This window comes from Rattus rattus, chromosome 4, assembly GCF_011064425.1.
Source record: "Rattus rattus isolate New Zealand chromosome 4, Rrattus_CSIRO_v1, whole genome shotgun sequence".
Classification (NCBI taxonomy): Eukaryota; Metazoa; Chordata; class Mammalia; order Rodentia; family Muridae; genus Rattus; species Rattus rattus.
In genome coordinates this window covers 143,424,369-143,435,836 of record NC_046157.1, presented here as the reverse complement: position 1 = coordinate 143,435,836, position 11,468 = coordinate 143,424,369, and the positions used below count along the sequence as shown (strand labels likewise).

General features: G+C 42.1%; 1 protein-coding gene across 1 annotated transcript in view; it reads left to right on the top strand.

The window, feature by feature from the left end:
* The first annotated feature begins 846 nt into the window (after window positions 1-846).
* The window catches only part of Ikzf2 (IKAROS family zinc finger 2), a 137,711-nt gene continuing 127,089 nt past the window's right edge, over window positions 847-11,468 (top strand). The window contains exons 1-3 of the mRNA XM_032901295.1: window positions 847-1,100; window positions 3,928-3,976; window positions 4,842-4,946. Of these exons, the coding sequence (XP_032757186.1) occupies window positions 3,943-3,976; window positions 4,842-4,946 (139 nt within the window). The 5' untranslated portion in view covers window positions 847-1,100; window positions 3,928-3,942. The remainder of the gene's footprint in view (window positions 1,101-3,927; window positions 3,977-4,841; window positions 4,947-11,468) is intronic.

Below are 11,468 nucleotides of genomic sequence, written 5' to 3'. Positions count from 1 at the left end.
TTTTCCCTTTAATTATAGAAGTCTCTATTCCTTTTTCTGTGGTCAAGAAAGATAGTAAATGCTGCTATTTGTAGATTGAGCGTGCATTTGTTTTTCTCAGGACGATTCCTATACTCTTCCCCCACCCCCGGCAAACACAAACGTCTTGATTGGCATAAGGCTAGGCTACACTTCCAGGCTAACAACTTTTTTCGACCCTCACGGTTCCTTTGAAGACTCGGGTGGATGTGGCACACGCCGAGACGGAGGCAGATATAAACAGCAAGTAAACACTCTAATTTTAAACTTGCACTGGAAAGCACTTTCACAATGGGGACAGTGGCGCTTGCTCCCTGGTCTCCCAGCGCACTCGCGAGGGCCCCTCTGCCGGGCTCAGTGTCCCAGGTCGTCCGGGTGCCGGGAGCCGGGATTCTGGGGAGGTGCCGGGCCAGATAGAAAACTTCCCGCGGCCGACATGAGCTGGAGGAGCCGGCGACCGTCCCTCCCGCGCGGCCAGCGGAGAACGTGAGCCGGGCGCGGGGAGCGGGGAGAGGGGCGGAGCCGGCGCGGGGGGCGCGCGGGGCGCGGAGGAGGCGCGGAGCCGCGCGGCACTTGTCCTGTAATCGATTGCCGAGCGCGCCGAGCGAGCGGCCGAGCGCGCAGACACGCGCCCCCGCCCCTCCCGCCCTCCCGCGCGCTCGCTCGCTCGCTCCGTGACTCTCACGGACTCGGGCGCTCGCATACGACACCCCCACCTCTCCCTCCGCGCGCGCGTCTCCGCCAGCCCGCGCGCTGCCGCCGCCACCACTGCTGCCGCCCTCCGCCCGCGGGCGTCTGCGCGAGCCCGGCCGGCGGGGGAGATGTGCTCGGGCTCCGCCGGATCGGTTTCTCGGGGTTTGACCAGCTGTCCCGGGCTAACCCTGCTCCTCGCTGAAGATGGAGGAAGTAAAAACAGGATTACCCTTAGCTACAGATCCACTGCCTTAGTTTCCACCACCAACTGCAGTGCACAAACACACGTTAGGCACAGGAAAGAAAGAAAGAGAGAGAGGGAGAGGACACACTAACAGTAAACACAAACAAAAGGGTGATGGGATTATTTTACTGCATGCACTGCTGAGGTAAATCTCCGCTTGGCTTTTTGCGTGGGGAAGAACAGCTCTTGTTTTATTTGTCTTCTGATTCATAGATTATCTATCAATTTGTGTATGGTTTGCAAAGGGGGGGAGTGTTTTCAAAGTTAAGTGTAATGATATGGAATCTTGTTTAACAGTGTGGTGTGATCGAATGACTTGTTGCTGTTAACCAGTGATAATAATAATAATATAGACGCTTTTCTTTGGGGAGGGATGGGTTGTGGCTCTGATTAGGGAAATGATTTCTGTAAAGGACGCTCAGGGAATTTCGTTGAAGATGATGTCCTTTGCCTTAATGTATCGTCCCCTCCTTGTAATCTGCTTCTGGGATGTTAATGGATTAATCAGTTCTCATCTCTATAGCTGTCATGGATTTGGACTTGGTTTTGCTTTGTTTTAACTTGAATTCCAAGAAGAAAGATTGGATAACCTGGCATAGATTGCAGCTGTCTAGATAGAGGGTATTATACTGTTGGGATTGGAAACAAAACAAAACAAAAATAATACTAATAAAAAAATCTGGTGTGACACATGTATAAAAGCAGCAGTTAAATCGCTTTGACAGGTTCTGGTATGGACGAAGGAGATGGAATGAAGATTTAATTTCTTTTTCCTTTTTTTTTTTTTCTATCTTGCCAGAGGCCACAAAACAGTCCTGTGAAGTTGGCCTAGGTTCCTTGCTGGGTTCTGCCTGACTGTCCCTCCCCTCGTGCCCCCCCTCCCCTTTTTCTTTCAGTTTTCTTGTCTTAGCTTTTGGTCGATTCTTAAGGAACCGGTGGATCAAGTTTTTTCTCTTCTTGTTAATCGCATTGCTGTAGCACTGACTGACCTCTCACTCTCTCTTTCTCTCCCTCCCTCTCCCTCTCTCTCTTTTTTTCCTCTTTCCTGAAAGTACGTGGTGCCATTCCTGAGTGACTTTTCCTACTAGACCATCCCAAAGGGACGAGGGGGCGGGGGCGGGGGAGGAGGAGGACGAGGAGGAGGAGAAGGAGGAGGAGGAGGAGGTTGGGGGGAGTGTTCTTCTCTCTCATTTCTTGGTTTTGTTTATCAGCCGATCTGTTTGCTGGATTCGGTCTTGGAATGACCCACCTGTAAAGTGCTTTCCCTCCTCCTCGCCTTCAACTCTGCAGGGGGCTTGGCCTGGAAGGGGCCAGGGAGGGAAGGGGGGGGGGACACAAAAAACTTCTTTCTTTCTTTCTTCGTTTCTCTTCAGCCCGACATTGTCACCTCCTCTTTGAGGGGTTAGAAGAAGCTGGGATCTCCCGACAGAGCTGGAAATGGTGATGAATGTTTTTTAATCAAAGGACAATTTCTTTTGTATGTACATTTCGTTTCTCTCTCCTTTTTCTTTTTCTTTCTTTTCCTTCACTGAGGGTTTAATAACCCTTTCACTGTTGGGGCAGACTTCTTTTGCTTCTAACTGACGCTTCTTTTTAGTATGTGTGTTAAATGTGTACATTTTTAAAGAGATAGACTCATTTCTAAGATCTCGGTAGAAACTGCTCCCCTCTAAACTTTACGGATCCCTTTCTTTGAAACCTTACGTAACCTAATTGAAAGAATTTGATAAGAGTAGAGCAGGTCGGAATTTAACTGCTATGTCGTTACTGAGAATTTGATCTGATTATTCCATAAAGAAAGAAAGAAAAGTTTTTGGGGGGTGGGAGGGGGTAGGGAGGCTGGTGGTGAAGGGGAGGGGAGGGAGAAGGGAAGTGGTTTTGGAGACAAGAAGTGAAGCTGCCTGTTTTCCAGTAAGTAATGGAGAAATTCCAGGAGCCAGGGCTAAATATACTTGGCGATCAATACAGAAATGGCTCATTGTGAATAATTTAGCTGCTGGTGCTGTGAGAGTTTTGAAACTAAAGGCAAAAAGGACCCGGGCCAAAGGGGGAAAAATAAGTAAAAATCTTTTCAGGACTTGTCAATTCTTTAACTTTTTCCTTCAAAGAATGCAGTTAGATTATCGATCTTCTCATTATGTGAATCAAAGCTAGGGGGTGTTGTCTCATACAATTTACTTTTGTTTCTGGGGATTAAGTGCTGTTTTGTGCTATTGATGCATGAAAATCATTCCTCATACTTGGGGGAGGAAAAAAATAGATCCCCTTGTGCACAGCCCAAAGTTTCTGAAACGTTGGAAATCCGAATGTCTTAAGTAGGCTTGGCATTTGTCTCCAGCCATAGTCTGGCAGGAAATTAGGGTACGTTGAACAGGTGCTTACACAGAATTTGGGGTAGGCTAAAATGTCAATACAAGCCAGAGTTGGCCAACTGCTGCAAACGTCTTCAGGATGCAGTCTAGTACTAAGTGTTTTTGTTTTTGTTTTGTTTTCTTATGTTTTGTTTGTTCTCCGCCCCCCACCCCCCCATCAGAACATGATGAACCAACTTGCAACAATTGTGAATAGAGCTGTCTGTATACTAGGGAAGTAGTCAAACTGCAGGGCGATTGTGGGAAGTACTGAGTGCTAAAATAGTTAGATAGCAGTTAAAATTGGCAAATTCAAGATTACCCCCCTCCAATTCCCCCCCCAATCAAACAGGTAAATTTTGATTAAGAGAGCCTTCTCTTGCTACAGCCCATCTTGCAGGACACTTAGCGTCCCGATCCTATCTCCAGCAGGAATCAGATCATTTGCAGAGAGTTCAATGACTTGCAAATGAGCACGCACAGTACACTGTAGTATGTTTCTTGGGCACAGGTTGCAGGAGCAACATGGACTAAGTGCTTGGGGCTTGAAATAAGTTAAGAATTTAATGGCAGATGCGGGGAGGAATCCCTGGGTAAAGGTTGCAATCTTTTGTTTTACAGCACTGCACTTTGACTATGGAAACGGACGCAATTGATGGCTACATAACATGTGAGTATTCATTTTCATTAATTTGTTGTGGCTAATCAAGTGCGCTTCATGTTACCTGTGTGTGAGTTCCTGAGCCATGGGGTTTTAGTACGAGTTCTCTAGTTTTATTTGCTATTCACCATTTCACCTCGTAAGGAGTAGGAGGAAGTATTACCAGAAGCAGAATAAGAGGGGGAGATAGAAATCTGCTTATTTCAGAAAGGACTTTATTTAATGCTTGCAGCAAGCAGATCTTTACTTTCTTATTTGATTGTTTTCCCCGTTTAATTTAAATTTAGAATACACCAGTTATAGTTACTTCTTCTAGTGGGGGGATATACTAAAGATTTACTGCTAAGTAGGCTAATTTTCCCAGACATATAATGTGAAAGAATGAGCTTAAGTCCAGCTTTTTAAAGCAAGCTCATTGGAACCATCCAGCAAACATTTTTTTATTCACTTTAAGTACTTCATATTGACTAAATTGGATTATTTAAAAAAAAAACAAAAAGCAACAACAAGAACAAAAAAACCTCTTACTGTTTTGACTACAATTATTTCGGACCTCAGATGGTCTTTATTGCCATTGACCTGTAAGAGTGTTATGATAATCAAGTTTGTTCGCTTTTTTATTATGGACTAGGTGTGTGAATGTGTGTGTTTTCCTGCATCTCATTCATTCACTGTGTATTTCATTTCCTTGTAGTCTCTCTCTCTCTCTCTCTCTCTCTCTCTCTCTCTCTCTCTCTCTCTCTCTCTCTCTTAAAAAAGAAGCATGTTTCTTGAGCCTTGGGTTCTGCATGCCCTCTGAATGTGAGGTAGTCTGAGTAATTAGATGTTCCGTGACAATGAACAGAAACCAAAAGAATGTCTTTTTTGAAAGCAGGTGACAATGAGCTTTCACCTGAAGGGGAGCAGGCCACCATGGCCATTGACCTCACTTCAAGCACACCCAATGGACAGCACGCCTCGCCAGGTCACATGACAAGCAGTGAGTCTTCATTTTACGATTATTATTATTATTTTTTTTAATTCTCAAGTGAGAGGTTCGGATGTGTCAGGTCTGTGAGGTCTGTTCACTCTGGGACGGAGGTACTGCTGTGGCTTTTACTAAGAAAAGAGCAACACAGATTTATTTCCATTCATTCTGGTATCATAAAACATGAGTCTACTTACTAGTCTGAACTGTCCCAAGGTGGCGTATGCTAGCTGGTGCCTACCTGTACCGGGTAAGAAATGTTAGCCTTGTTGATGATTGTTTTCAATTCGAGGGTCACATCTAGGTTTGTTGTTTGATTAAAAAAAAAAATTAGAGCAATGTGGCATTACCAAAGGAATCTTCGTGGTTGTTTAAAAAAAAAAAAAAGAAACAAACAAAAAAAGAAGTAGAAGAAAGAATGTTTTGCTGCTTGCCTTGGTAGGAAAAAGCTAAAACATCAGTGGTAAAATTGAAGTGTTACTTGCTTTCTCAGAAAGCAATGTAAAAGTTTCTCCTTCAGAGCATTTGAAGTGAAATGTCATTGAAAATTGGCGGAACTCCTTTGCGTCCATTTCTTTAAAAAAGCATTTTGTTTTACACTATCCAGAAGGGGGCAAAAAAAGAAGATTGGGATGGATGTTTTGGGGCTTGCAGGAATGACAGTTTGGCTTTTAGCGTTTGTGACATGGAGTGTCATATGTAATGTTGAGTGTGACAAAAAGTTGTGCTGCCAGTGTGAGAGGACAGGGTGCTTTTATTTGTTGAGTTTGTCTTTTAATTAAAATGTCTTATCAGATTAGCTAATTCAGTGCAAGTGGTCCGCCACTCTTCCTCAGAACAAGCCTGAGGTGTTGACTCCTTTGTACTTTGGGTTTATGTCGTAGTCTTAAATAGAAAGGATATGGTTTATGTTAAGTTTAGTTTAACTTACAGCTTTTCTTTTTGGGTGATGAAGGAGACTTTTCCTCTTTGAAGATTTAACAACTGGAGAAAACTGAATAAGCTACTTAATTACAAGCATATTCTTCAGTCAGTTCTGGTTATCTGAGAGAACCTCTTTCCCGGTCTCTCTTCTAGCCTGACTTAGGTTATTGTAAAGTTAGAAACTTTATAATTAGTGAAGACTTCTGAGTTCTAGCTGACTCTTGGATACACTCTGCATATCTTCACTTTCCAGTGATTTTAGCCATTGGCTTGAAATTCTGACTGAACTATCTGACTTTACTTCATGTAAAGGTTTTCTTTGTTTTTATGAATGGGAAAAATGTATTCAGGAAATTTCATTCTTAAAGCAGGCCTCTATGATGTAGAAAGGAAAAAATACTGGTGTTGAGTGATTCATACTGAATTATGTTGTTAATCTCTTGTAATGGATTTGTAGCACCTTGTTTTTTTTTTTTTTTTTTGCTTGTTGATTTGAGAAAAGTCGTATTATTGTAATAGTACATAGAGATTTTTCACTTTAATATTTAATATTGTTAGTACTTTGGTAGACCATGGTTTCATTTGCGAGAAGCAACTTTTCCATAAAAATGTCTAGTAGGTTAAGTTATGTGTACATGGGGCTTCTATGCTATTCTAGTTATTCTTTACCTACTGCTAAAAACCAAGTATGTAAAACAGAGTAGCTCTTGATTGGACTAGCCTGTCCTCTCTAGTCACCACCAGAAAATTAGCAAGAAAATGCTCGCTTACTTGGTTGGCACTCTGTCATCGACCTTTCCTTATTGCTTCAACCAAGAAGACATTCCCCTTCCCCTTTTAAACTAAACATTGCAAAGTATAGAAATGGTTAATTTGAACAGATAAGTAGCTATTTTTTCTTTGCTTCCACAAGGGTCTTTTCTCACCCAAGAACAGTAAACTGAAGTTTGGTAATTGTGTGGGCTTTTTTTTTTTTTTTAAATTTTCTAGCCTGTGGCAATTCCATGTTCGCACAATTTTTGGCTGAGTGCTACGTGTTTTCAGAGTTGCTGGTTAAATATTTTGGCTCTGACTTCAGAGCTGTCTGTTGCATCCTTTATGTAGCCTCTATTTACAGTATCTAGGTTACCCACTTAGGTGTTAGATGGGGAAGATACCCAGTTTTCCTCCCTGGTTGATCTAGGAGAATCATCAGCATTTTAGAGTGCCAAAGCAAATAGAGTTTGAGAAAGACTCTTGTCTGTTAACGAGAGACCTAGAACCGGTCACTCCGATGTTTGAAACTTGGAATAAGTTTTGTATGGGAGCCAGCACCACTTGCCCCTTTATCCATTAACATATGCTGCTACCTTAAATAAATGGAAATAACATGTTCTCTGCACTGAAAGAATATATTCAGATATATTTCTTGTGAGGCTACTTCTTCCAAACGTGGACGGAATTAAAGTTTGGATTGGAAGTATTACAGCTAGAAGTTAGTGTGAAAACATTTCTGATAGGATAAAATAGTGTCTGGTAGCAAGAGAGAAGCATCTATGTGTAACTCCAGTAAGGTATGATAGCCCACTTACCCTGCCTTCATGAAAGGGGTCAGCATCACTATAAGGAACCAATCATCAGTTTAGTGGGCTCGGTGACTATTCTAACATGAAGGGCATCTGTACACCAGGTGCCAGCTATAGTATAAAAATAATGACAGCAGCCATCATTACTTGACAATACTAGAATAGAACCGGAGCGACCTGGGAGAAAAGGAAGAAGGTTACAGTGCTTGACAGTTTTGAGTCTTAAATCTACCAATACGATAACCTTCAAGGAAGTAGCAGATCTTAGTGATCCTAACATCTTAGAATGATCCCTTCTTGTGTTTTAGAGTGACTTTTTTCATAGAACGTTTAGACTTTTTCTTCTGGAATACGGCTGTCTTTGATAGGAGAATGGGCATTGTTGCCTGAGCTCATTAGTGTCCCTGTTGAGTTTGCTGACAATCTTCGGTGTCAGGGATGACAGCATGTGCCTTGATGGCTATTGGAAGCACACACAGTTAAGCAGGTTTAGAAAAAGAACCTGGAAGTTAGGGATCTGAGATAGACAATTCAGACAGAAGGCTATAAAATTGATCTGTATTGTGCTCTGGCCTGGGAGAAGAAACTTACCTCGTGATTCGTCTGTTTCTGGGTTAGCTCATTCCCAGTGCTTGGATTCCCACCTCCGTATCAGTTTTAAGCTCTTCTGTACTTGCAGCTGACTGTTTTTAACATTTAATTTTTTAAAAATAAATTATTATCTAACATGTACACATGTGTGCACATGCCACCGTATGGATGGCAAGGCCACAGACAAGGCCAGCTTCTGCTATCCACTGTGTGTATCGCAGGTATCGAACTAAGGCTTTCAGGCTTGGCAGCAGACCCTTTGGCCCCGTGAGTCCTCTCACCGGTCTTTGAACATTTTGTTAAGGTTCTAAATTCATAATTTTTCTTACATCTACTTTTATGGCGATGCATGAAGTTTCTTAGCCGGTCACAATGTAAATGATGGGAAACTACCCCATGACTAAACTTGAAAGCTCCTATTGCTTTAAAGCTCCAGGAGGAGTGGTTATCCAGTCTGCGCTGTTGATGATCAGCCAGCTTGATGGCCAGGTGGCATGTATGGAATCGGAAGAAGTAGTCATTCTAGTTTTACAAGGCTCTCACCAATAATCAGGTCAGGGAATCTAGTTTATTCTTCTCCTAGTGTTTTACATTCCTTCTTTTCACAGCGAGTTTCCGTTTTTAGAACACAGTGAGGCAGATGCGTGTTATAAGTTCTGGTTCTCACATGTGAAAACTGAGGCTGGAAGAAGTCAGTTGACCTCTTACGGCGCCTAAGAGAGGCAAAAATTCTCACAGTCGGGATGTGATCTTGATCTTGAGGGCTGATTAGCTAACTGCTGTCTCTGTAGTGTCACCCTGTGATGGTGTCCGCTGTGTCCAATGTGGTGTTTTAGTGAAAAAAAAACAAAAACAAAAACAAAAAAACAAAACAAAAAAACCCCCCAAAACCACCCAAAAACCAAAAAATAAAAACAAAAAATCAGAAGTAGTAGTAATGGAGTATTGTCAGTCTTGTTGTCAAGCTGCCCTCCAATGGGATTTGTACAGTGTAGCTCATTGGAGGAGTCCCTGGCTTGCTGAGAGTTTCTCCTGCCACTTAGTTTGGCCTTCACCCTCGGTTGCATTTCCATAGGACACACCCTAATGTAACACCAGATTAGTTTGATGTAAAGCATAGCTCTTTTGGGACTCATAGCAGGATGTTTGTGTGTGTGTGTGTGTGCGTGTGTGTGTGTGTGTGTGTGTGTGTGTGTGTGTGTGTGAATGCAGGTATATATATTGACATTTAGTTTCATTTGCTGGAACTTTCAAACAACAACCAAGAACCCTGATTTCCCAGCTGTCAGAGTTAAGTGTCCTGAGTGTATCAAAAGCAGAAAAAAAGGGAAAAAAGGTTACACAGAAAGCAAGTGTGAGCATGGCTTTGCAGGTCATTAACAGCAAGACCGCTGCGTCTCTCTCTCTGGCCCTCATCCAATCTGGCTCCAACATTTAGGCTGCTTAGAGGTGAGAATTAAGGTCTTTGACAAACAAGACAACGTTCTGTCGAGAAGTTATGTATCTGTGTTGAACTCTGTTCCTCCTAGTGGAAGTCTTTTTTATCGTTTTAAATGTGATGTGATTAAGTTCACTGGGAAACCTGCTGAGAGCCACTGCCCAGGAGGCCTCTGGATCCAGTGTTTCTCTTCCGTTCGCTACACCGATACATTTTTGAATACTGATATATTTTGATCTTATGATATTATGGAAACTAAGTATCACAGTCCAAAAATGGAGCAGAATACACTGCTGTCTTTTTTTTTTAATACTTTTTACTAATCTGATAGTACTTTCTTCTTGTGAATATAGACTCAGATATATCCATATTGAGATGATAAGAAATATTTAGGAATTCTTGTGAACTTCCTTTTCTTTACAATTCTTATTGCAGTTGGATTGGGAGGAGGTCGGGCTGCCAATGTTATTGAGGGCACACGGGCTTCCCAGATGCTGTGCTAAATGCTTTCCATACTGTTTGCTTAGTCTCCACCTTAGTACCTCTCTGAGGAGGGGAAAGAATGTCTCCATTTGAGAGGATAAAGTTGAGCATCTAAAGGTGTGTGAGCGGTCGCTGACTTAGGCTAGAATTCCTGATGCCTTAATAAATTACTAACTCCTGCCTGACTTATGTATGAAGCATGGCATTTTACTCGACACCTGTCAGCTTCCATTGCTCACCTGTAAACTGCAGGCCACTGAAACCGACCCCTCTGGACTGTTGTGATGTTTAAATGAGGTAATATATTACAACTGTTCAGCAGAGCTCCCAACGTATGGTCGGATTGGATGCATGATCACTGAGGCTATTGCCCAGGAAAGTCCAGTTAATTGATTAATTAATTTGTTAATTAATTAATTTTTTAAAATATAAATGGCTCACAAGAGTAAGGGGTTGTCTTCTGACCCAGATCTCTTTGAAATCTGGATCTATTGCTCTGGCTGTTTACCGCATGGGCCGTGGAACAGAGACAGTGTTTCTGATAAATTAGTATAAAAATAGAAGAAAGATATCAACTGTTCCTAAGTGCATCTATGAAGCATTTAGCTAGAAAGTCATAGAGTTGGCTTGCCTACTGGATTTTTCTTTTACCGGTTTCCGCATTCATAAGTAAAAGTTTTTCATTTTGGTGTATCTATTTAAGTTATTGTTTGTGCCCAAAAGACACCAGTCAGTAAGAGCAAAGAGAAAACTCTAATGGAATTTCCTATCCGTGTTGATGAATAATAGTTCTTTTCTAGCGTTCCCATCAAAAAACTTAATCTCATGTAATGCTTCTGAATTCAGTGTGATAAATTCTGTTATAAACATTTTATTTTCATTACGTTCATGAGTTGAATGGGAATAACTGTGCACAAGCTCAGGTGCCTATAGAGGACAGAGAGAGTGTCTGGTCCCCTGGCGCTGAAATCATTGATCGCACAGTAACGGGCTCTGAGAACCAAATTCAGATGCTCTTCAATAGCGCCATGTGTTCTTAACCACTGAGCCATCCTCTCTGTCCCAGAGTGCCAAAAAATTGTATCTCATAATCACTTTGCAGGCCACATTATACATTTTTGGTGTGATAGTTTAGTTGTTCTCAGTTAATTTAAAATACGATTGTTAACCTTATGCATTCAGCATTTTGCTTTATTATTCTAGTTGGTTAATTGAGCAAATGTTTGCCGGCTAGATTCTACAAGGTGAGATGAATGGAGAGGTATACCGTATTTTTTCTGTAGGAACGGTATTCTGATGGAATACACAGAAACTTGCTCTCAGTAGCATAGTGTGGGAAGCAGAGTCTTGATTATAGGAGGCGAGAAGTCATATGATTTCAGAGGGAATTTTCTAGAGAGAAGCTCTTTGAACCGACATGTAGTAAGTAGAAAGGAGTTAGGGGGAAATTGAAAGACTTTCATTAAATGGTGACTCCCAGTGAGGGGTGAGAAAGACCATAGGCATTCTGGGAAAGAGAAACAAGCAGGTTGG